The 26229-nt window shown below is 36.6% G+C and overlaps 1 protein-coding gene across 1 annotated transcript in view; it reads left to right on the forward strand.

The window, feature by feature from the left end:
• LOC100465545 (bifunctional heparan sulfate N-deacetylase/N-sulfotransferase 4) overlaps positions 1-26229 on the forward strand; it is a 270808-nt gene that overhangs the window by 218888 nt on the left and 25691 nt on the right. The window contains exon 7 of the mRNA XM_034671694.1: positions 13167-13349. Coding sequence (XP_034527585.1) covers positions 13167-13349 — 183 coding nt within the window. The remainder of the gene's footprint in view (positions 1-13166; positions 13350-26229) is intronic.

A 26229-nucleotide genomic window follows, 5' to 3' on the forward strand; every position in this document is an offset into this window, starting at 1 on the left:
GGTGTCACCTTGACCCAGAAGAAATTTATGAGTCCCACCATGGAAAACTGAGCTAGACCTTGAAAGAAGCTTAAAAATCCTTCTATATAGTTTTAACTTGAATTCTAGCCTAGGAAGTCATTTTTCCCTCTTTTTGGGGATCCTACTTGCTTTCTTCATCATAATTCTCCAAAGGTAGGAGAAAGAAGAGAATCAGCATAAGCGAATTCTTTATTCTTTTGCTCCTCTTTTAAAAGAGCATACTGCATATTCCTAATTTCATAGTTGTCACTTACCAGACTACTTTCTTGATGTTTAAACAGTTAGAAGGTAGGTGAGTTCTTTGGAGTTAAAATGTCTGGGTAATTGTCAATGCTTCTCAATGCTCCTTGGTAAAGAATTAAAGATAAAAGTATTTTTAATATGGTTAACCTGTAGTCATAAAGTGAATTATTTAAAATATAAAAATAGCACCACCTGGGTGACTCAGTCATTTAAGCATCGGACTCTTGATTTCAGCTCAGGTCATGATCTCAGAGCCCTGAGATTGAACCTTGCAACTGCCTCTGCACACAGCAGGGAGTCTGCTTGAGATTCTCTCTCTCCCTCTCCCTCTCCCTATGCCCCCCTCTCTAAAATAAATACATAAATCTTAAAACATATATATATATATTACATATATATTTATATATATATATATGTTTTAAGATTTAAAATGGGGGCTCCTGGTGGCTTAGTCAGTTAAGTGTCGGCCTTTGGCTCAGGTCACAATGTAAGGGTCCTGGGATTGAGCTCCATACTGGGCTCCCTGCTCAGCAGGGAGTTTGCTTCTCCCTCTCCCTCTGACCTTCCCTCAGCTCGCTTTCTCTCTCTCTCTTTCAAATAAATAATATACATATATATTTTTTTAAATAAATAAATAAAAGATTAAAAATGTTACTAGTTTTGGAAAGCACATTGAGATAATTTCTATCTCTGTCTTCCAACCATTATTAAGAAATCCCTTGTCCCTCTTTTCTTCCCATTTCATTAATTTGGCAAATTCCCAATTCTGTAAGAATTCAGCTGTCTTCTTCCTTCAGATCTACAGCTGGCTACTAACTAGTGCAATGCTGGAGAATACCATGCAGATTGATGTCTATATAAATTTATATGGGCCTACCAAGACTCTCAGAGCAGCCACAGCTAGAGTCTGTGTTTCCCTTTCTAACTCTCTGTCTGATTCTCTATAGCCACTGTTAAAAAGTTTTTATTTCTCTTAATATTTTGTTCTATTCATTCTTTCATTGTTGCCTATTTTGTTAAAATTGTTCCAGTATCCATTCAGTTACCTAAGCCAGGAAACAGAGTAAAATATTTGATCTGTTCTTTTATTTATCTGTCACATGCAATCAGACATAAATCATTAGTGATTTATTACCTTTTCCCCATTTTATTGAGCTGTAATTGACATATAATGTTTAAGATGTACAATGTGATAATTTGTTACACATTTTTCACAAAATTATTACCACAATAGGGTTAGTTCATACCTCCATCACCTCACATAATTGCTATCTCTTTTTTTGTGGTGAAAACAATAAAGATTTTTCTCTTAGCAACTTGCAAGTATGTAACACAAGGTTATCTAAAATCACTTTGCTGTACATTAGATCCCAGAACTTATTCCTCTCAAAAGTGGAAATTTGTATCCTTTGACCAATATCTTCCCATTTCCTTTACCCCCCAACCCCTAGTAACCACCTTTCTACTCTCTGTTACTATGAGTTTGGCTTTTTAAGATTACACATATATATGATATCATACAGTATTTGCCTTTCTCTGTCCAAATTTTTTCACTTAGCAGAATGTCCACAAAGTCCATCCATTTTGTTGCAAATGGCAGGGTTTCCTTCTTTTTCATGGATGAGTAATATTGCACAATATCCATATGTTTAAAGTCAGTTACTGGAAGATTATTGTGATTTTTTTGTGGTGTCATGTTTCCTTGATTTCTTATGTTCTTTGAGGTCTTGCATCTCTGTTGACACGTTTGAAGTGATACTCACCTCTTCCAGGCTTCACTAATTGACTTTGGGAGAAAAATGCTATCCTTCAGCTCTGCTAGGGATTCTGAGGCTTTCTCAGTCTTTTTATGAACACACTTGCTCCAGGCTTCTCGCTCTCTCTTTGGCCAAATTCTGAAACTTGTATAACTTCTCTTAAACCTACAACACACCAGGATGAGTTCTGACAGACTCCCTTTTGCTTCCCCAAGGGTGGAGCTAAAGCTCACATTTGTGGTTTCTCTGTGGCCAACAGACTCTGGTCAGTTTTCTGCACATGTTCACTGGTTATCTTTTAATGCATGTTCTTGCCGCCCCTTGGAGCATGCACTGAGAGACAGCCACAGGGTGAAAGAGTGTGCAGGGAGGCATGCAGAGCACTGGGGTTGCCTGTGGGCTGTTTGGGGGGGGATCTGCGAGAAGGGGGGGTCTGCTCAGAGGCTGCTGGACAGGCTTCTCGATGGAGTCTGAAAAACAGTTAGTAGGATCCATGTCCCTTTAAATAAGAGTCTTATTTGCCACTCCCCAAGCCTGTTCCCACTTTCCAGTCACACAGGCTACCACTCAGTACTCTGGATAAGTCGTGAGGGAAATGGGCCTCTTTGGCAGCATTCCCTGCAGCTGTGGAAGCTTAGTGCTGGCTCACACCATCTCACTTTCTCCTTCAGGAGAATCATAGGTTGAGAAAAATCTCTCTTGGCCCTGAACTGTGCCATTTTGGGGGAGACATGATTGGGTAAAGTCAAACTATTTCTCTTAGCCTGCCCGATGCATCCAAACTTCTTGTGTTTTTTGTTCTTGTTTTTGTTTTTGTTTTTGCTATAACAGTGATGTGCTGGAACTTCTCCCCTGGGAGTCTGGATTTCCACAAGGGCTGTCTTGTCTATATATGATTGTGTAAGAGAGTATTCTCCCGGACCACATCCAAGAGGGAATGAAACCAGTTTACAGACCACTGCAGGGGCCACAGCTGGGATCCAAGTCTGTATTTCTATTACCCGATGCACTACTGCGAGAGACTCCTTCCAGGTTCCTTGGCATATGATACTGAATCCTGCAGCTCCCTCAACGTCACTTTTGTCAATGGATATATGCCAAATTATTGTTGGCGGGGGATGGACAAGAATGAGAGACCTTTTATTCAGCCATGTTGCTGACATCATTCCTTGAGATTTACTATCTTAACATCACTTGAATCTGTTTAATCTCTCTCCTTTCCCAGTGCTATTGTTCTGGTCATCATTATGTATCAATAATATGCCTATAAAAGCCTCCTAATCTCTAATTTACACCTTTTTTGTAATGCAGGTCAGGATATTTCCTTAATGTAAATATGACTACGTCTCATCCCTACTCAAAATCCTTCATTGTTTCCCTGTTGTTTTTAGTATTAAAGTTCAAACCCTTTAAGAATTTAAAAGATCTATATGAACTGGTCTTTTCCTTTATCTTATTATCCCACTACCTTTTATGGGCCACATTGCAGTTTTAGTTTCTAAAATGCAATTCTCATCAACCACCTTTTACATACACAGATCCTTCTGTCTAAGCCCCATGACCTCAGCTATATGTCCCCACCACTACTCCAACCCATTTTCTCACCTGAAGTGTCTGTAACTTGCCATCTTTCAGATCTCAGCTTCAAGGTCCCATTTTCAAGAACCCTTCCACAAGGCACGGGATCACAGGATTTCCAAATCACGTTGTATTATAATCTGCTATTTTCTTTTCTAAGCTCCTTTAGTCAAAATATTATGCATAATTCATTCATGATTGTAGCTCCAGTTCCTAATAGACTGACAGGCACTTAGTAGGCATTTAATAAATATATGTCAATTGGTTGATTGGATAAATGGAGATGACTCTCTTTTTTCACCGAAAACTGTCAAACTCTGAGGCTATTAGTGCAGCTTACAATGATGATAAATGGACGTGTTTTCTCTACCCATTGGCATGCCCATGATTATTCCTGGGGTTATGATTTTTCATTTTGGTGGCTTTTATGTGGCATCATTGCAACATGTTTGGAAAGGAGATTGATCTCTTGAAGAGAGAGTAATGTTAAGTATCTCGGATGGGAAATAGTTTTGGTTGTTTGTCTCTTTATGTGTAACATTGGTGGACCTTTGATCAAAATCAGGGCATTCTAAAAGGCAATTACCATGACATCTAAAACCTCAGTTCTGACTTGACTACTAAAAGGAGAACAAAGCACAAATATATGCAATAATGATATGGCTGGGAGCTTGCGTTGCCTTTTAATGACTTAGGCCTCTATTAATGTACACGACAAATGCAGAGTAAAGCTCCTGATCACTGAAATACAGCAGGAGCCTTCTGTTCTCTGTTAGAACAGCTGCCCCATTTACTGCTGCTTTGGTGAAGTCACTGCCCAACTTCTTTATTCAGGAAGATCAGTGTTTACACTCTAGTCGGTCTTGAGTCAAAACAGTTCTGATTTGTTAATAATTCACTAACCAAATATTATGACTGAAAAACTGGGACACTGGTAAATAATCAGATGCAGAATGGAACTTCTGTTGCATTTAGCCTGATAATGGAAATGGAAAACACAAATAAAAAATGTAATTTAGCAATTCATCGTATCCTGTTAAATGCCAGCTGTTTTCAGGGTTTTAGGATAGTGTTTTGTTTTTCCCCTCATGTCTTTAGAATATGGGGAATCATTAGAAACCAATTAAGTCACCCACATTTTCTATTAGCGAAAGAAGTCTATGTTACCAAGAACTCATTCTGTATTTCATGAGTATTTGTTGTGCACCGAGTGTGTGCCAGGCATCTTACGGAACGCTGAGGATACGGCCGCAGTAGAGCGGTTGCACTCAAGGAGCTTACGTTCTAGCATGTGAGTGAGGGGAGCAGCAATAAACAACCAAACAAAGACCTCATATGTCAGGGCTCTGGCGGTCAAGGAGGTGGGGAGAGGGTTGGGGCTACTCTTTGATTTAGGGTGCAAAGGAACAAGGCAAAGAAACATCAGTTTATTGCACTATAACCTTCGAGTAGTGTCTGTTTCTAAAATCTACTCATTGCACTTTTTGAAATGAAACAAAAGGTTCCACTTAACAATCTCCTCCTATATTGATTTTTAACTGCAGCTGTCAGAGGTGATTCTGGAGGATAAGACTTGCATTTATTAAGAGATAACATGGAGACTACAAAAGAACTTCCTGTATTAGGTATCAAACTTGGTGATTTTTACTCTGTATACATGTATCCAACATTTTTTGGTTTCACTGGAAAACATGTTAATTATCATAAACCTGGTATATTTACAGTTGATTTCACTAGAACAAAGAAATACCAACTTTACTTATAAAATATACTATCTGAGATATAAATCAAATAATTTAAAATTTTACTTGATATGTTAACTATCCTATAAGTTACTTTAAATAAATATGCATAATGATGATAACTTTCATATGTTTTTTATTTTAAAAAATGTTTTAGCATACCCCAATTCACTGAGCATCACGTAAACCTGTAAACTAAGTTATTGTTTTCCTTTCAGGAGGGAAGTCTGAGATTCAGGGAAGTTAATTGGTACAATGAGGCAGAGATAGTACTCATACCCAGGCATTCTGGTTCCAGATTTCATGTTGCTACTGTCCCACTGTAGGCAGACTAAACCAATGTGAATTATACCAGCAACCCAAAATTATTTTCTCTATTTTCCAGCTTATGCAATAAATAAAGACTCCCAGGATAATATTTTAATCATTATCTGTTAATTTTTACATTGTTTGGTTGGCATTAGTTCCTTCATTAAACCAGCTCCAAATTAAAAACAAAGGTCTAATTTTTTTACACACCCAAGCAAGTCTTCCTTTTAATAGACAGAAGTATGGGATGTTAAAATAACTAAAAGAATAGTAATTAATTATAAATGCCTGTGGTTGTGCACATTTTACATGAAACCACACTGAAAGTCACATGGAACAAGAGCCTCCTTTACTTAGGGAAGTAGCCTGAGTAGGAGAATCAATATTTGGAGTTTAATCTGTGGATATTTAAAGACATGAACTAAATCATTCTTAGTAACCTACATTTTCCCCATCCCTCTGACCTACAGATGGTAAGATATGTTGATTTGGAAGCTTTAATATGCTTCTTTTTCTTCGTTCTTTCGTTCCTTCATTCCTTCCTTTCTTCTTTTCTTCTTCTTATACTCTTCTTCTTTCTCTTTCTGAGAACAGTTCTTAGCGGAATACATCCTGACAAGTCTGTTAAAATCAAACATGTTTCTTTGAGATTGGAAGATTGGAGTTACTTTCTATGACACATTTCCATTAAGAAACATCTTAGTCTTCCCAAATGAGATAATAATTTCTCTCTTCAGTATATATTATCTTGAAATGTTCAGAGTCAATTATCAGTTGAAATGTCCATGTGTGCAGAGGTGTAGATATTGAAATATTGACTTTTATTTGTCCATTTCTAAAAAATATTAAAAATATGTAAATGAAATGTTATTGGACCAATTCTAGGAAAAGTACACAATGAAATGTTATTAGTTTTAACCTAAGATTATTACAAATAAAACCTACCAGCTAATTAAAATGATGAAAAGACAGAAAGCAAGAAATACAAGGAAGTTAGATGAACTTGTTGCCAAAGTCTTTGGCAGAACCTTATGGGGAAAAGAGCACTGATTCTGAATTCACATGCCCTAACTTTGAGCACTGGATTTTCTGGGATTCCCTGTATAATCTCACAAAGATCACTTGAACCCTTTGGTCCTTGATTCCTTTTTTCTAAAATTGGATGGTTTTTTAGTACCTAATCAAGCAATACAAAAAAAGAGAACCTAGGACCATATGGCAAAGTTATATAAATAACGCTATGATTCAACATAGTGTGTTTAAAAAAAGATCAACCATTGACCAATTATTCAGTATGTGTTACAGTTCTTAAAAAATAAAGTTGTATATCTCAGTAGTGAATTCCAAGCTAACAATGGTCTTTTAGATTGAGTGGCAGAATAATATATTAGGTTCAAGTAAATATTCCTTACTTTTCACACCGGAGAACATAGAAATAAACACTTACCAAGTTATTAGTTGCCCAGGACTTGAAAGGTATTACTTGGGGTACCTATAATTATAGTACAAGGGTTATATCATGTGTGTGGGTGTTTTTTTGTTTGTTTGTTTGTTTTGTCACATGTGTTTAAATCTAGAAGTATATTGACATTCAAATTGGTAATGTCTGACACTCATAGACTGACACTGGGTGTCTCCTGTGTGGTTCCAGCCCATATTCAAAATAAAATAAAGACACAAATTGCTTTCTTTAGGAAAAATATGAGTAGAATGCCAAAGCCCATCAGATGGGCGGTCGGGGAGGTCTTCCCCTCTATTCCATCTATCTTCACATTTTATGAGAACTAAAAGCCTGATCAATAATTTAACAAGCTAATGGGCATATTTTTAAACACCAAGAAATCATACTGAAAAAGGGCACACCAGCAGGACCACGAAAGCAAAGATGGAAACTAACTGCTAATTTTGAGTGCTTATCTTGAAAAGGCTGCCTTAAAGAGGGGTGCATCTCTTGTTCTACAAAGCTATTGTTTTTTTCTGTATTTGTTATAATAATGTATTTTTTCCTGATGAACATGTATCTGACTACTCTGTAAATGATTTTCTTTTCAAAGGTACCATAAGGCACAGAACTAATATTCAAATACTTAATGTCTACTTCATGTAAAAATGTATGCTCTGAAAAATGATTTGAAATTCTAATTTAAGATACTGTATTCTATATTCTGGCTATGGATATTGACATCCATACAATTTACCATGACATTCTGTTGTCATACAAGTAAGAAAAGCAAGGAAGCTATTCTGGTATTGGAAGTCTGAAAATATTTTAACTCAATTTAGAGGAGGTTGTTGCTTCATTTTATGAATAAAAACTAGGCCTTTGTGTTTTTATTTTATTTTTCTCTTTTTCCTTTCTCTGTTATTTGGATGTTAGTGCCTTCATGAGAGACAAAGTAAAATGCTATGCAAAACAACAAATTCTATAATTTTTTTTCTTTTTTTTCAAATTGTATAATTTTCAACTAAACACTCAGGAGGTTAGCCACTTGCCCACATTTATATAATACTTTTCCATTTGTCACTATAACAGTCCTTTTGCCCATATTTAAGGATTATCCATAGAGTTCGATTATTTTTCTCTGATTCCTTATTATCAAGATTTATATATTACTGTATTTAAATCCTCCCTTTTCCTTGGACTATAGTTACATCATTAAGTGGATTTATTTCACAGGCAATGATCTTCTCAGATTTGGTGGAAGCATATTGCATCTAGCATTCAGAAAAGCTGTTTTATGTTTCTAACGAATAATTAGACTATGAGAGTGCCTTCAAGTTTGGTGTTCAGTTTTACACCAGATAAAAGGAAGAAATTAGACTCGTTTCACGGTGTTATAAGGGAGTTAAGAATGTCACCATTTGAGGGAGGGACGCACACAGAGGTGTGGAAAGCAACGGAGAGGCAGCCCAGAGGCAGCTTGATGACAGAAACCAGGGCTCCCAGACGTCAGGGACTCCCTGGGAGGCCTGCCACAGTCAGCCTACAGACATTAGCACTTGCTATCCTGTTCTTAGACTCATTCATTGAACATGATGTTTTTGCCTGTCTGTGTGGCATGAAAGAGAAAGTCCTGCTTGTCTGAATCAATGTGGGCCTGTGAGCTGCAATATTGTGAAGTAACAGTGAGCTGCATCGCTAAACATTTGTACCAGCGGAGCACAGTCATGCCTTTTCCAGACGATGCTTTGGGGAGTATTGAGCAAGAGGATTCTTACTGTATAAGTAAGAAAATAACACTCAAAATAAATAAATAAAAGGACAGGATAAGCAGAGGGACATGCATGGTCATGTGAAAAATAGTAGCAATATATCACAGTCCTGTGAAAACTTAATTTGCTACTATTTCATATTGCACATTCTTTGACTTCCCTTATTTATGCTTCAAACTACACCTGTTCTTAATTTAACTCATTCTCCCTACACTCTCCGAATAGGTTTTATTTTTTAAACAAGTCATTTGTCCAGCAACGCTAAAACTAAGATGTCCTATCTGCACAATAGGTGCTTTTAGCAAGTCAGATATGCACAGTAAAGCTGCGCTTGCAGAATTTTTCTCTTAAAGTGAAGTCAATTGACCATGTAGCAGCACTAATTTGTTTCTAACCGGTAAGGCAGGTAAACAGGCTGCCCTGTACAACAGTGACTGCAGCCATCATGGCCGGGACGCTCCTGTTCTCAGCAAAGGGACATTTAAATGCAGAAGCATGCCTCAGCTTAGCACCACACAACGTCCCCAGGCTCTGCTTCCCTCTAAAGGCAGATTTTCCATTCGCCCTGCATTAAGTTTGATACTTCCATTTAGAAAACAAGGCTTGTTCTCCTAAGGAAATGCTGGATAAATGACTTAAAACTAGTCTGGGACAAAAATCTTTTAAAGGCATTATGTTAATACCCTAATGAAATGATAATATGCGTCTGCCCATGATACAGAAATAATCTTTACCGTACTCTCCAAGCAGTATTTGTATTTACAATTTTGTCAGATTGTAGACACTCACAGGTGCCTTAAAGTTCCATCTTAAAATCATAATGCTAGATGGCGGGTGGTAGATTTCTAGGACGCTATTATATTTCTTCAGGCGCTCAGCCTGCAGCCTGGTTTTTCATAATAATTTCAGTCCTGAGAAACTATAATTATCCTGAAGCACACTACTTATACTGTCTTATTTCTTAATTACAGTAGTGACATGAGATAAATGCATACTTATTGGGATCAAATGCATATTATTTTGCGGTGATTATAAAGAAGTTCTCATGACAACAATTGCAATTATACGGTCATCAACTACTGATACTATGTTATGTTCTAGAAACTCTGTAATTAAGTCCTGCCGAGAGGACACTTCCTATTTGGGGTGGGGGGAAGCTTAAAGAGAGAGAAGTTGGTCAATGTAAAAATTACTGACAGACATAGATACCCCGAGCCTGTTCAAATGATTCCACATGAATCTCAACGAAGAACGTTGTATCAACAAACATTTGGGGGATTTGATTTAAATTTCTATCTAAACAAGCTATGTAAAGAATCTTCTTTAAAACAGCCTTTCTCTTTTCTGACCTTTAAAATAAAAAGCTTTGAATACACCCCACGGGAGGAAGAATGGACTGGAAATATGATAGGAGCGATTCTGCTTCAAAGATAAATCTGCAGGCAATCAGTAATATTCTTTCAAATACTATAATTCATCGTTTTAAAAGTTTTCATGTAAGATTCCAAAAATAATTTATCTTCTGTCATTCCAATTTGAAAGAAGAAAACTTTAAGTTTCCAAGAAACTACTTACATAGATTTTCCACTTTTTTCTATAGACAGATGTCTTTGCTTTTTGTTTCAAAAAAGGCAGAAGGGGAAAAAAAGGATGGATGTCAAATTCTATGTATTAAACTGTTTGGGTGAAGGTGTCAGGTATATTGTGTGTTCAGATTTGGGAATCAAATGGCCTGGGTTTTAAATTCTGCTCTGCCATTGACTTGATTTGGAACTTGGACAAGTTACTTAACTATGCCTCAGTCTCTTCATCTGTAAAAAGGGACAACACCTGTACCTACCTCATAAGAATTATCTGTTAAAGTATTTAATCTTTTCATATATGTAAAGGGCTTAGATTCATGCCTTGCATGTAGTAAGCACCATATACTTTTTCATTATTATTATTATGCTATTTTTTGTACTTATTTTATGGTATTATTTTATGCAATAGAGGGATGTGAAGGACAATGGGCCAAGCTCTCCCACTCTCTTTCCCGCCTTCAACCATGGTGAGGAGTATTTCTAATCATTTTAATGGGTTTTCCTCAGAAAATTTTTTTTAGCATTCTAATATAGCACATTGAAAGAGAATTTTTTTCCCCCAAAGTAAAAAGGGCATTCAATGAACCTGATATCTTTAACTTACAACTTACACTGGCAATACTTTGCCAGAGCATTGTTTGTTTTGTTTTGTTTTTTTTAATTCTGGAGCAAGCTATTGCCTTGTTACTTTTAACACAAAAGGTATCCTCTTTGGACATTTACAGTTATCTAATGACATGTTAGGTCTTGGGCACAATAGTTCCACAGCATATAACTTTTATTGTATGGCTAGCATTCTAACCAGGTTGCAATGACATGATATTAGAAAGGCTACTGCAAACCCATTTTTATTTTCACAATAGTTCAAACAACCCAAATAAGCACACCAAGAAATATAAACCCTTACAAAAGAGTCAGTTAGCATCCATAAAAAAATTAGCCATGCAACACGACTTTCTATATACTGACCTGTGTATATTATTTTCTGGTTAACGTCACATGTTATATTTGTTTTAATGCTATCATTTCTAACATTCTATTACTGTTACTTTTCTAATGAAGTTAATAAAGTACTTAATTATATGTTAATTTCTCTGAAATACTTATAGTTCTAAATAATAAGTAATAAAATAAATTTTTGAAATATATGCAAATAAATGAGATCGAGGAACAAGTACAAATATTGTGTATGGTACAAAATTATTAATTCCCTTTTTATGACTTGCATTAGTCATCTCTACATGCAATCTCTACAATTTCGATCGAGAATATACAAATTCTCCTTCATTTAATATTTTAAAATTCCAACTTCAATCCCTGATGGATTGTATATCAGATTATATCTATAATCATATTCAAAATTTTTGTTGCTGTTTCCGGAGCAATCAATCTAGATTTTACTTTTTCCTAGTCTCTGATCTACAAAAATGCTATGATATTTTTAGAGTTAATATAGAGATAGGAAATATTGCAAAAGGATTAATAAGTATGGAGGAGTTTTTTGGCTAAATGCAATCAATTTCCATGCAAACATTAACAATTTCTCCATTGCAGTAAAAACTTCATTAGACCTTTGAGTCTAATTCCAATTTGAGTCTAATTCTAATTCAATCTGTATACATATCTAAACCAGTAAAGATCTGGAACGATTGTTTTGTTTTAGAACTAGTCTAATTCTGGTTCTTCACTAGCCTGGAAATTATGAGGTTATTGGGTTTGACGATGTTGATTCTACAATAGGAAAAAACTGATATGGAAATTAACAGTATACTTTTAATGAACAGTGAGGGGGGAAAAGAAAAACCCAATTTCAATTTCCATTTTAAGAGTGAGTTTAAGAGTGATTTTAAAATAGAAATCAAATATGTGGCTTTCCACTTGTGTTAATCTGTGCAAACTGCCATATGAAGATACCACAGACGGGGTGATTTAAACAACAGACATTTATTTTCTCACAGTTTTGGATGCTAGAAGTCCATGACTGAGGTGCCAGCAAATTTAGCTTCTGGTGAGACCTCTCTTCCTGGTTTGTAGACAGCAGCCTTCTGGCTTCTACAGAGGGAAGGAGAGAGATGGGAGTAGAAGGGGAGAGGGAAGAATGCAGAGAGAGACAGAGGGAGGAGGAGAGAGAGGGAGGGAGTAATGGAGGGAGAGAGGGGTAGGTGAGGTAGAAAAAGGAGGAGAGAGGAAGGGAGCAAGAAAGAGAGGGAGAGAGAGAGAGAGAGTGAGTGCAGTTATTTCTTCCTCTTATAAGGGTTCAAAACCTATCAGGATGCCTGGGTGGCTCAGGTCATGATGTCAGGGTCCTGGCATCCAGCCCGTGTTGGGCTCCCTGCTCAGTGGGAGCCTGCTTCTCCCTCTCCCTCTGCTGCTCCCCCTGCTTGTGATCTCTCTCTCTCTCTCCCTCTAACAAATAAATAAATAAAATCTTAGAAAAAAAAAAAAAGACCTATCAAGACTAGGGGCCTGCCCTTATGACTTTTTTTAACCAGGATTACTTTCCTATAGGCCTAGTCTTCAAAAAGTCACACTGGACGCTATGGTTTCAACATATACATTTGGGAAGAACACAATTCAGTTCATAACACCACCTAAAATGATGATTACACTTCTCAGGAAATTCCAAGGTTAGGTGAGGTCCTGCCTAGAGCTTCCTTGCCACTTTTGAGCTTAAGGATGTTACATTTTATGGTCATCTTCATTTATCTTTTATCTTTCAGATCAGCATTTTCATGACCCATTTGTCGAACTATGGGAATGACCGCCTAGGGTTATATACCTTTGTGAACTTGGCCAACTTCGTGCAGAGCTGGACCAACCTGAAATTGCAAACTCTGCGTCCAGTGCAACTAGCCCACAAATACTTTGAGCTCTTCCCTGAGCAGAAAGACCCTCTCTGGCAGGTAACACTAAGCACTGTCTCCTGTGGTGGAAAGGAAGAAACGAGTGCCTAATTTGTATTAGGAACTCTGTTGGAGGTTTTAAAACTGACATTTAACCCAAACTTCTTTTTTATTCTATAGTTTCATTCTCTTCAATAATATTTTTTGTTTGTTTTATGAATTAAATGTCTTTTTTGTTTTTCTGGGGTTTTGCTGGTGGGTTTGGTTGTTTCCGAATTTTTGCTTTGAGGATGCTGTTTTACTGTTGGTGTCGTCTCATCGTTAATCATTTTGACTCTCATTTAGTGCGAGCATGAACTGGCAGTAAAACGGTTAGGCACTGGTTATCTAGGGAGATAGAAACCAAGAGCAGTAGTAATCTAAGACCCTGTAAGTAAACCTTAAATGTATATACAAACGCAGATAGTATAAATAAAAAGGGAAAAGCAATTTTTACTACATGCTTATACAGATTCTGTCTTTAGTATGTCTCCGTATTTCTTGCAAATGTAACTAATCTTTCATTAGGACCAGATCTACTGGTAAAAGAAAAATTGTCAGTTTTAGGACTGCTTTTACATATAATTCAACTTCACGTGGGAGCCACTCAGCCTCCATGTATGAAAATGTGAACTATCTGCTTCTTAGCAGTTAACTAGGAAAACGCTGCCTCCCACTTTCCTGGTTCTTTTTGCATTACATTACATTGACCCACACGATCAAGAAGCCGGCTGCAGAGAGCAGATCACGAAGAACCCTGCTAAGCAGTTGGGAGAGGAGTCGCATCATCAGTACTGAGAAATCACTGTGAAACAGACTTCTTACCAACCTCTCTCTCTCCTCAAGACCATGTGTTTCTCTTTATTCCATAACTCATGTTTCACGTATAGGCTCTGTGTCTATACTGTCAGGAATTCATCCAACACATGTTTATTGAGCACCTACTACGTGTAAGGTAAGGCTAGTCGCTCTAGAGAATACACAGAATGAAACAGTGTTTTCTCTCAAAGTCAGTGAAGGGTTTCCTTGCTATTCTGGTTCATTAGTATATATTTCAGAGTGTGTTTTAAAACAGACTGCTACAGTAAAGTCATACTTTAATCTGATGATTTCTTCAGGAACTCTTCACCATTTGTGTTTATGTTGAACTACACATTCCAATTTTTTCACCCTTCTGTGTCTATACTGTCAGGAATTCATCCAACACATGTTTATTGAGCACCTACTATGTGTAAGGTAAGGCTAGTCGCTCTAGAGAATACACAGAATGAAACAGTGTTTTCTCTCAAAGTCAGTGAAGGGTTTCCTTGCTATTCTGGTTCATTAGTATATATTTCAGAATGTGTTTTAAAACAGACTGCTACAGTAAGTCATACTTTAATCTGATGATTTATTCAGGAACTCTTCACCATTTGTGTTTATGTTGAACTACACATTCCAATTTTTTCACCCTTCTAATAAGTCTAATATGTCTGGTCTATAAGTTAGCTAGATAAATAAAGACATAATTATTATGGTGTATATAATCATACCAAGTAGCTGCTGGATTTCATAAAAGCAAAGCATAAATAGCATTATTCAAAAGTGCTCACACACTTATAGAATTGATAAATCATTGATAGTAAATCAGTTATTTTCTCACACGTGTTTATTTATGAGATATCTATAATTCATGGTATGGTATCAATAAAAAGTAACCAACTAAACAAAGGTTGCAAACAGTTAACATATAAAAAATGAGTCAATAGCCCCAAACTCTAATCTTCCTTTTCCTTTAGAGACAGAAAAATTTTTTTAGATGAAGGATTTGTATCTCTTACTATTGTGTGAGTNAAATTTTTTTTTTTAAGATTTTTTTTTTTTTATTTCTTTATTCAACAGAGATAGAGACAGCCAGCGAGAGAAGGAACACAAGCAGGGGGAGTGGGAGAGGAAGAAGCAGGCTCATAGTGGAGGAGCCCGATGTGGGGCTCGATCCCGTAACGCCGGGATCACGCCCTGAGCCGAAGGCAGGCGCTTTAACCGCCATGCCACCCAGGCGCCCCCAGAAAAATTTTTTTAGATGAAGGATTTGTATCTCTTACTATTGTGTGAGTTTTTTTTAATTAAGAATTGTATTTATTGAAATTGGGTCAATATCAGAGACATTGTTCCTTTTGGTGAGGAATAAATATAATCAAAGTCACACTGTCTCTGGGACATCTGGAGCTCAGTTGGTTAAGCATCTGACTCTTGATTTCAGCTCAAGCCATGATCTCAGGGTGGTGAGACCAAGCCCCACGTTAGGCTCTGCACTGGGCATGGAGCCTGGTTAAGATTCTCTCCTTCTCCCTCTGCCCTTCCTTTCTTTCTCTCCCTTAAAAAAAAAAAAAAANTAAAAAAAAAAAAAAAAAAAAAAGGATACACCAGCTCCAATATGATTGGTCAATTTGATGATTCTAAATATTGATTGAATTTGTGTTAAATATGAAATACTCTGTTAGTTGATTGGAGGTGTAAATGAAAACTAGAAACAGAAAACAGAACTATTTCTTAGAAAACTATATAATTTTGAAGACATAAGCACATAAATATACACAACATTTGTAAGTCTGACAATTTTGAATAGCATCATAGAGTTATTCCTAGGTAGTTCTTAGTAAATGATAAAATTAATCAGAAAAGGCTTCAGAGAGTTCACAAATTTTTGTTATTGCTATTGTCATTTGTATGTTTAGCAATTTTAATATATATTATCAAAATAGCTTATTATAAACATATTTAAATGACATTGAAGAGTAAATATTTACTAAAAGAATCCCATTTTATCAAGTGGATTATATGGTTTCTTTTGACTGCAAATAAAGTTGCAAGCATTTCTCATTAACAAAAGTGCCATGTATTCTAAAATATGTTTTAAAGGAAAACAAGAAATAGAGCAGAAGAACAGTTAAGTTCAAGAGGGAATTATTCAGAGACATGAGATTTTGAGAACAGTTGATTTATTGAAGCATATCTGATAAACTTCGCCAGTGATAAACCATGTCCACGGGACTGCAAATGGTTCAGTAGAGATAAAGTGCGTAATACTGTCTGAGTCCCTTTCCCTGGCGGTTATCTCTTCTTTCCATACTCATATTTATAATGATAAATAGAGCAGCTGTAAGCATTATCATCATGTTCTTTAAACAATATGAATTTAATTTTACAAAAAAAATATGAGCATAACCAGCACTAATTAAGTGTTTTGTAGCCCACTCATCACAGGCCTACTGAGTCAGGATAGATGAGTACTAAGTGTCTGTCATTGTTATACATTCTCAAAATTCAGGTACTTTTTTGTGTTTCTAAGCATGCCTTCTTATTTACTGTATTTCACTTTTAAAAAGTAAGTCAACGGTTATTTTTCTATAGATTTTTAATTCACACTTTTTTATTACTACAAATTCAACTAAAACATGAATAATGATGATCTTCACATCTATTTAGTTTCCTTTGGTTCTTTATGTAAATTTTCATTAGTACCCACTACCATATATGTGAAGCTGCTTTGTCACCTAATTAAAAAGTGCAATATGAGTATCTATCAATGGACAGCATGGTAAGAACAACACAGAATGTGTCTGTGCTCCCTTCACTGGAAGTGGATTCTTTCAAAGCTGCTAAATGTGAGAATATATGCTGAGGACACACATGCAACTCTATCCCTTGAGTTTATCCTCCTCAGTGTAGTCCCGAGTGTGTAAGATTCTTAAAAGTGTTCTCACGGGTTCCTGTTAATTCATACCCCTTTTTTTGTTTTGGGAGAATAATTACTATGAAACATGGAAAAAATAGGATTTCCTTTTTTTCTATTTTTTTAACTCTCATTATAGAAACCAAAACCACAACATGGGGGCATTTAGAAGGTCAGATTCTTGCACATTCGCTAATCGATGCTTTTAAGCTCTCAAGCTGTCAAGTTAGCTCAGCCTCAATCTTCACTCAGTCACTCCAGATTCTCACTATCAACAAACATGCCAAGCGTGATGTGGATTCCTGCTTGCCCGTATGACCAAGGGAATGCTCAAAGAGCTGCAGTGTCTCTCTCTCTCTCCATGCCAGTATCCCCAGGATTAAAGAAGCAGGAAAGAAAATCACAGGCTGCTAACCTTAGGAAGTTAGCTAGCACCTTTGTTCACTCTAACTGTGAAATCATCCAACTCCAGCTTAGAAATGATGAGATTTGAACATCTGTGACAGAAACAAATCACAAGGTCTAGTGACATACACACTATAGATTCTATTATTATATACCTGTGGAAGAAATAAATGAATTCTGACACAGAGAATTATAGATTGTAAGAGCAGGAGAAGAAGTTAAGGACATCTAGCCCAACCTTTTCATTTTAGAGAAGACACAGGTGACACCCAGCGAAGCAAAATATCTTGTTCTAAGTCACTTGGATTTTTAGGGACAAAGTCAGGAGTACAGCTCATGTTCTCTTATTCCTACTCCAGTGTAGTTCCGACCACACCAAGATGGTAGTTTTACATTTGGAAAAATAAATCTGCTTCTATCATTGACTCTCTGTGGGTTGAAATTTCAGGCATACCTTGCTACTTTAGAAGAATCTGGCGGTGTATTCAGTGTGAATTTATTTGACCTATACTTTTGAAGTACCTACGTAATAGAAAGGTCTTTGCATTCACAGAACTTACAAACCATAATAACTCCTGGTTATGTGAACAAAATGACATTATGAATTTGTTTTCATATTTATTCCTCTCTTTTCCACTCTCTACCTTGTTTAGGACTCTGTTATTGCACTTACCATATGGTCTTACAGACACTTATGCCTGTCATACAACAGCTCATGCAAACCTTAAGGGGTGAGACTATGTTTATTCATGTTTGTAACCTAGAACCTAGCATAGAACCATAGTTGCCATTATTAAAATCACATGAATGAATAAGCAAAAGCAGAGGTGGGTGCGTGAGCACAGAGAACAGTCAAAGTGGCACAGTTGTTTCTTAGAGAACAGTAGGGATCCACTGGGAAATAACCTTGAAAAGCATATATAAGGCAGCTGGGAAATCTTTGAAAGCTACCAGAGTCCTCTGGATTTAAGAGGCAGCAAGGAACAACTATGTGTAGGTTCTGAAGATGAGACTAAAGTAATTAAAAAAAGAAAAAGTTGACCAATGAAGATTACACAAGAACCTTTTTGCAGGACACGTAAGAACAGGGAGGGTCAGAAGTTAGGACAATAATGTAGTCATGAGAGTGGGAAACCCTGAGTAGCTTCATGGTTGGGGAAAAAGCGAGACCTTTAAGGAAGTGTGGTAGAAATTGTTTGTGGGTGAGACACTGAGATGAAAGGAAAACTGATCTGCAAGTAATCACCCCACAGCTGGGGAAATAAGAGCTCTGTAATTTCATATTTTTCATTTCCATTTATTCATCTTTTAGCTTTTCAGGTGAGATAGCCAGAATAGTTTCTCATCGCTTCATAGATGGCACAGTGGAGTCCCAGACATCATTATCATCTTAACATATTTTTTCCTAATCATAGTTTGAATTTATGTATTTGTTACCTTTATCTTCCTAATTCAGACTAGTATTTAAACCCTTCAGGAATCCAAATACGTAGGTAATTCCTCATAATTTTAATTTTTTAACATTTTTTTTATTCACTGAGAGAGAGAGAGAACATGAATGCAGAGGGTGGAGCAGAGGGAGGGGGGAAGCAGACACCCCCTGAGCAGGGAGCCCAATGACAACGACACACAGAGCTCGATCTCAGGACCCTGGGATCATGACCTCAGTCTAAGGCAGATGCTTAACTGACTGAGCCACCCAAATGCCCTTAATTTTTTAAATTTACACTGAAGCACTTCCCTATTCAGTTATACAAGGCTGTCAGACATTCTGACATCCAGGAATGGTGACATTAAGTCATGGATTTTCCCTCTTCTGTCAATTTGTTGCACTATGATCTTGTCAAGTGTCAAATTTCCCACACAAATAACTTAATGAGGTTTAGTAATAGAAAAACTACTTGCAGATAGTGCCATAAAACTAAAATAAATAAAATAAAATAAAATAATAAAATAAAATAAAAGGTTATATATACTTTCATCCTTTCTGAATCAAAATCATCATAAAACATGGATTTTTGCAGAACTGATCCAAATATAACAACAACAAAAACCTGAATTTGTGTGTGTGTGTGTGTGTGTGTGCCCTACAGACATGTCTGATAACTTAAATGTTGTACTGTGAGTGAATACACTATATTAGACCAAACTATTAACAAAAGTTTTAAAACACAGTTTTTCTTAATTGAGTTGGCTATCTAGATTCTCTGACAGGATATTCGTAAAACCACAAATAAAAATATAAGGCACTATCTGCAGGAATGTGCAGTCATCTTTTTAAATATACTCAGAGCTTCAGAGTAAACCTGTCATCTCCTGGGGTCAATTTGACTATGAGAATATTTCATAGGAAAATGCCAACAGTAGCAATTTATTTAAATCAACATGGATATAATATGGTGACAACAGCATATACGGTTAGGGTAAATCAAAGGTCCTTTGTGCTTAAAGCAGCTTTCGTGGAGCTGTTACCCAAGACCCACACGAAACCACAGGCCCTTTTCTACCTACGCCCACCCTCAGAAGTAGGCATTTATGCTTCTCCGTATTCAGACCACTTTAGGAGGAAAGTTTGAGAAAGAATCAGACTATGAAGGTCCACAGGAGCTCTGTGGAGAGAGCATTCATTATAAATCAGTGCACTCAGAAAGGAAAGGCTTTTCCAAGGCGGTGATGGACTAGCTGGTTTTTACAGAGCATGCAGGGTGGAGCCAAGCTTTGTAAAGTTGGAATGTGTCTCAGAGTTGCTCATAAGGAACTGCCGATTGAAACACTGAGAATAAACATCCGTAGCCTATTCAAATTCCTCATCAGTGTATGTGGATTGTATTAGGCTTAAATGACATTGAGACACAAAAAATTGAAAGTCACCTGCCTGTGTAAAACAGATTGGAAAAGGATTTTGTTTTAAAGACACGTACATGGCAAAACTCAGGAAGCTGAAGGACTTTTGAAACAACACAACCAGATAGGGAGGAAGAAGTATATTTCAAAAGAAAAACAGACACACCTTTCATAGCATTCTCCTTTAAACAGTGAGGTCAGAACAGCAGAAGGCAAGCAGAGCGGAAATGAAGAGGAAACCAATAACCTCTGAAACGATCATAATTAACAAAATAATCTTACCATGAGCACTGGGCGTTTTTAAGGTTTCAGCTATTAAGCCTAGCTATGTCCCAGTTATCTGCAATAGGCACACGACTTGAGAGGGGATAATCAATCTAACCGATAATTCCACAGTGTCCTTGTCAGTGAAGGATATGGAGAAGCAATGAGCAAAACGGATTTTTAGTAGAGAAAAGGCAACATAGGTTGGAATAACTAGATCTAATGAGAACAAAAGTTATTTTCATGTATTCTGTAAAAATATGCACTTCAGGAGAAAGTAGTGTGATTTTTTTAAATATGTGTTTTTAGCTTGATTATGAATTTGAAAATTTTACTTAATTGGAGAGGAAAAATCTGGGTTTTCATCAGCATTTACTCCCCTTTCTAAGTCTGGTCCATCACCTCAGGGAATCTTCTCTTCACCTCTTTCGTGCCTCCTTAAAAGTAAATCGGCCTCATCTCATCATATATTCCATGTATAAAACCACCTGCATCCCCTTTACCTGTGTGAGAGCTGAGTTACATGCATTTTTACTAGACTGGCACTGTCACCATGAGCTGCTTAAAGCACTTTTAACTGAAGTTGTTTTTAAGTTTCAATATATCTATAGTGCTAGATACTTAAAACAGCTAATTACTGTTTATGACAGTTTCAGATATTCAGAGAACAATCAAGAATGAAAAGGGATATAATTGCTTTGTAATTTTCTGAATTTTGAAATTAAAATAATAGCAATGGAACAAAGTATGAAAATGCAAACAAATGCTTTGCTTTTTCTTAAGAAGATCCTTTGACCTTCATAACCACTGCCAGACACTCTCCCTGTCTCATTCTCTCTCTCTCTCTCTCACACACACATACACACACACACACACACACACACACACACACACGATATTTAGCTGCAGAGACAACCCGGGCTTTGGGTTCCAAATTTGAAACTAACTTGCTGTGTGACCTTCAGCAAGACCTAAATAAAACACCTTGCATCTCAGCTTCCTCAGGTGTAAAGAAGCGATAATGATATCTGTCTTGCCAGGTCGCTTTGAGGATTAGAAATAATCTATGCCAAGCAAGTGCCTGGAATATAGAAGGTGATCAATAAAGGTCAGATATTATGTTAGCTGTTATTCAAATAGACAGACGATATAAGAAAAGTCAAAGTAGGAGAAAATCTAAACAAACATTTTCGGAGTATAAAATAGGAAATGCAAACATCTTGTTAACAAAGTTACGATTAAGAGACGCAAGGGGAAACATGCAGGAAAAGAGGTGAAGGAAGAAATACTGGACATCTGGAAAGCCTTAAAATAGCATAACATGGAAGGAATGCAGTTCTAAAGACAGGCGACCTGCCTAGATAGGTGTACCCATGCCACCACCTGTAAAATACATACAGGAAAAACTGACGTAGTGTAAGTTGCACTGTTAGTAACGAAATCATTCTGAACAGCAAGTATTGAAACAGCATCCAGGTAATTTTATTTGATAGTTTACTTCTGTTAGCATAATTTCTTGGGAGAGAACAACCAGAAATAACTAGCACCTCTATCTACCAGGACAGGGCATGTTTACCCATGTTCTGTATGTTACAGAAAACTCTTTTCAAGTCTTCTGTCGCAATTGCCCATTTCTGTGAATGATTTATTTCACCAGTTTTGCACGCAGAAGTTTAAATGGCAAAGGCATGTGTACTACAATAAAGAAAATAAGTGGCCTAGTTGAACTTAAAGAACCAGAAAGATCTCACAAAAGACACTTTCAGCAGTGGCCCTGAATCAGTTTGTTCACCCACTTCTGTGAAGCATAAAGAAACCATTTGCCCGAATGAATTGAGCACCTAATCTGAGATTTGTTCTTCAGTGGGATATGTGTGGGGAAACTTGATAAGTGTAGGTCATGGGAACTGCTTTTTTATTGTTTAATATATAAAATACAGTTGAAAAATAAAGTTCTTTACAAAAGAAGCAGTTGAATAAAATGAGGAAAATAATGTTTAAGATATAAAGTGATGACTTCAGGAAATAGCGAAAACTAGCTTCTGGGGCCACCGTGAAAAAATCACTGGAGATTGCAGACATTTTATTTTTGTGGGAGTTTTGCAAGTAAAATATCTACATAGTTCATATTACTTTAGTTTTCAAACATATATCAAAATCTGTCTATGCCTATTCGTAAAGGTTTACTGCGCATGTCTAAAGTCAGTTATTCAGTCATTCAGACTATATTTATCAAGCACCTGTCATATATTATATTAAAGAAACAGAGGTCTTCTCTTCAGAGAATTTACATTCTAGCTGAGATAAAATTATTGTAAATATAAATGTGTTATATTATATATATGTAATATAAAATTGCTGTAAGCACATACATTAATAGAATCACTTCAGGTACTGAAATACAATGAAGAAAATATAACCAGAAGCTATCACAGAAAGACAAGAGTGGGAGGAAGTGCTTTGGCTCTCGTCAGCAGGGAAGGCCTCTTGCAGGGGGTGATATTTCAGTAGAGACCTGAGTGATGACAAGTGCTAAAACAATAAACTGGATGAGTTGCAGGATCCAGACAGCAAGCATATTCAAAAATAAATTGTGTTGGGATTATATAGGGGTCTTTGGGTCTGGTAGGGCAATCTAAATTATCAAGTTTGCCTGAAGAAACACCAAGTTATTTCCCTATTAAATAAGTCATACGTCCCAGAAATCCAGTCACCAAACTGTGAATTTGTCCTAAGAAGGGGCAACCATCTTAGGTGCTAGAGTTCTGAGAGTGGTCCGGGAAGTCGGCTCTCAGGAAGGATATCTATCATAAACCAGTCCATTAGCAACAGTAACTTCTTTCTTTTGCTTCAAATGACTAACTAATCTAGAAGAAGAAGAAAAAAAAAAAAAGGCTAACACGGGATCACGTAATAATCACTCTCTTTTATAGAGAACAATTTAATCATCTTAAATATATTACTCCTTTAATACTCTTAATAACCATGTGAGGTACATACCATCAATCATTATTTTCTGGGTAAGGAACTGAGGGCCAGAGAATTTAGGAAAATTCCATAAAACACAGGCAGTCTCCCTCCTGAGCTCACACTTTTATCAACTGGGCTATGTTACCTCTCTAAAATAAATAAGGAAAGTTTATGGGACATATTAGTTTACACTAGAATAATTGGTGAAATTTTTATTAGATTGGTAAAAAAGAAATAAGAGCATTCCACAGAAAAATACTGTTCAAATAAACTTTGAAGAATCAGGTGCAGACATGAGTATACCTATAATAGTGAATACAGTATAACTGAAACAGCAGGTTGGTTTTGGCAATTTTTTTTTGTCTTTTTAATTGAAGTATAGTGGCACAATGTTACATTAATTTCAGGCATACAACATAGTGAGTCCAAAAGTCTATACATTATGCTAAGCTCACCACAAGGGTAGTGCTGTCATCATACACTATTATAATACCATTGACTATACTCCCTATGCTGTATCCTTTACTCCTGTGACACAGTCATTCCATACCTGCAAGCCTGTACTTCTGACTCCCTTTCACACATTTTTCCCACTATGCCAGCCCTCTCCCCTCTAGCAATCATCGGTTCATTCTCTGTATTTATGGGTCTGTTTCTGTTTTTTTGTTTGTTCATTTTATTTTTTCAATTCCACATATAAGCAAAATCACATGGTATTTGTCTTTCGCTGACTTACTTCACTCAGCATAATACCTCTAGGTCTATCTATGTTGGCACAAACGTCAAGATCTCATTCTTTCTTGTGGCTGAGTAATATTCCATTGTACATATATGCCACATACTCTCTATCCATTTGTCTATCGATGGACACAGGTTGCTTCCATATCTTGACTACTGTGAATAATGCTGCAATAAACATAGAGGTGCATATATCTTTTCAAATTAGTGTTTTTGTTTTCTTTGGATAAATACCCAGTGGTGAAGTTATTGGATCATACGGTATTTCTATTCTTCCTTTTCTGAGGACCCTCTATACTGTTTTCCACAGTGGCTGTACCAATTTACATTCCCACATTCCTGCCAACAGCACCCGAGGGATCTTTTTTCTCCACATCCTCACCAATATTTCTTATTTCTTGTCTTTGATTCTAGCCATTCTCACAGGTGTAAGTTGGTATCTCATTGTGCCTTGATTTGCATTTCCCTGATGACGAGTGATGCTGAGCACCTTTTCATGTGTCTGTTGGCCACTTGTATGTCTTCTTTGGAAAAATGTCTGTTCAAGCCCTCTGCTCAATTTTTAATCAGATTGTTTTTGGGGTTTTTTTTTTTTTTGGTGTTGAGTTGTATAAGTTCTTTACATGTTTTGAATATAAACCCATTACCATATATGTCATTTGCATATATCTTCTCCCATTCAGTAGGTTGCCTTTTCATTTTGTTGATGGTTTCCTTTGCTGTGCAAAGAAAGGCTTTTTATTTTGGTGTAATCCTATTAATTTATTTTTGCTTTTGTTTCCCTTGCCTGAGAGGATATATCTAGAAAAATGTTGCTAGGGCAAAGAGATTACTGCCTGTTTTCTTCTAGGAATTTTATGGTTTCAGGGCTCACATTAGGTTCTTAAACCATTTTGAGTTTATTTTTGTGTATGGTGTTGGCAATTGTTTGTTCAGAACGGTGCTACTCAAAGTGCGGTCCATGGACGGGTTTGAATTGTTTGTTGCTGATTTACCATGAGATAGGAAGCTTGTGCCAACATGTAAACCAGCTATATCACTGAGCATGCTGGCTGCTTCCCCTGGAATTTTGGTGTTTTTTTTTCTTATAGCAGGATGTTCTTATTGAAGTAAGCAGTTCAATAATTCACATTCTGACACAAGTCCCTTACCTTCTCATAGACAAATGCTTTGAAACACGTTGAGTTAGAGTACCGGCAATGTTGCTGTAATGACATTCCAAACAGTAAATTGGCTAAATAAAATACATACATATTTCTCACTCATACAACTGACTAAAAACGGGCAGGCCATTGAGGAGAGTTAGACAGCTTGGTTCCACATGGTCATTCAGGGCCCCAGATGTTCAACAACTCTGAGTCCAAGGCACATCCTGTAACTGGGACCATTTTACAACTGGCAGTCAGTAGGAAAGGGGAAATCCAAGAAGAGTGGTTTTATCCTTAAGAAGATACGTAACATCATTTTGGCTTTCTTTCCTTTGGACTGAAATGATTCATATGAAGAAAGTTTGATTCAAAAGAGACTGTGAAATACAGTCTCTAGCTGGAAACTTACAGACTACACAAAATAGGGAATGTTCTATAACTGAAGGAAGAAAAGGAGACTAGATAGTTTACCCTTCTCTGCCTCAGTGAAAATTATGGCTAAAGAGTTAAACTGAAGCTGGACTACTGAGCATTTGAGATTGAATACTAAATAAAATGATGGCAGAAAATAAAGACACTGGTAAAAATAAAATAAAATTTCAGTTATTATGCAAAATAAATTAAAAATGTGAAGTTTATTGGCTTGTAATTAACTCCTTTTATCACAGTTTCTACAGATGAATTCATAGAGAGACCCAAGATGTATAGCTTAACATTTTCCAAGGCAAATTCTCACAGAGTGCAGTTGTCTTTATATATTATTGGTCTTTTTATATTGCACTCCACTCTTGTTCCAATGGAAGCTGGGGATGGAAAA

Source organism: Ailuropoda melanoleuca, chromosome 11 (genome assembly GCF_002007445.2).
Source record: "Ailuropoda melanoleuca isolate Jingjing chromosome 11, ASM200744v2, whole genome shotgun sequence".
In the NCBI taxonomy this organism is placed as follows: domain Eukaryota; kingdom Metazoa; phylum Chordata; class Mammalia; order Carnivora; family Ursidae; genus Ailuropoda; species Ailuropoda melanoleuca.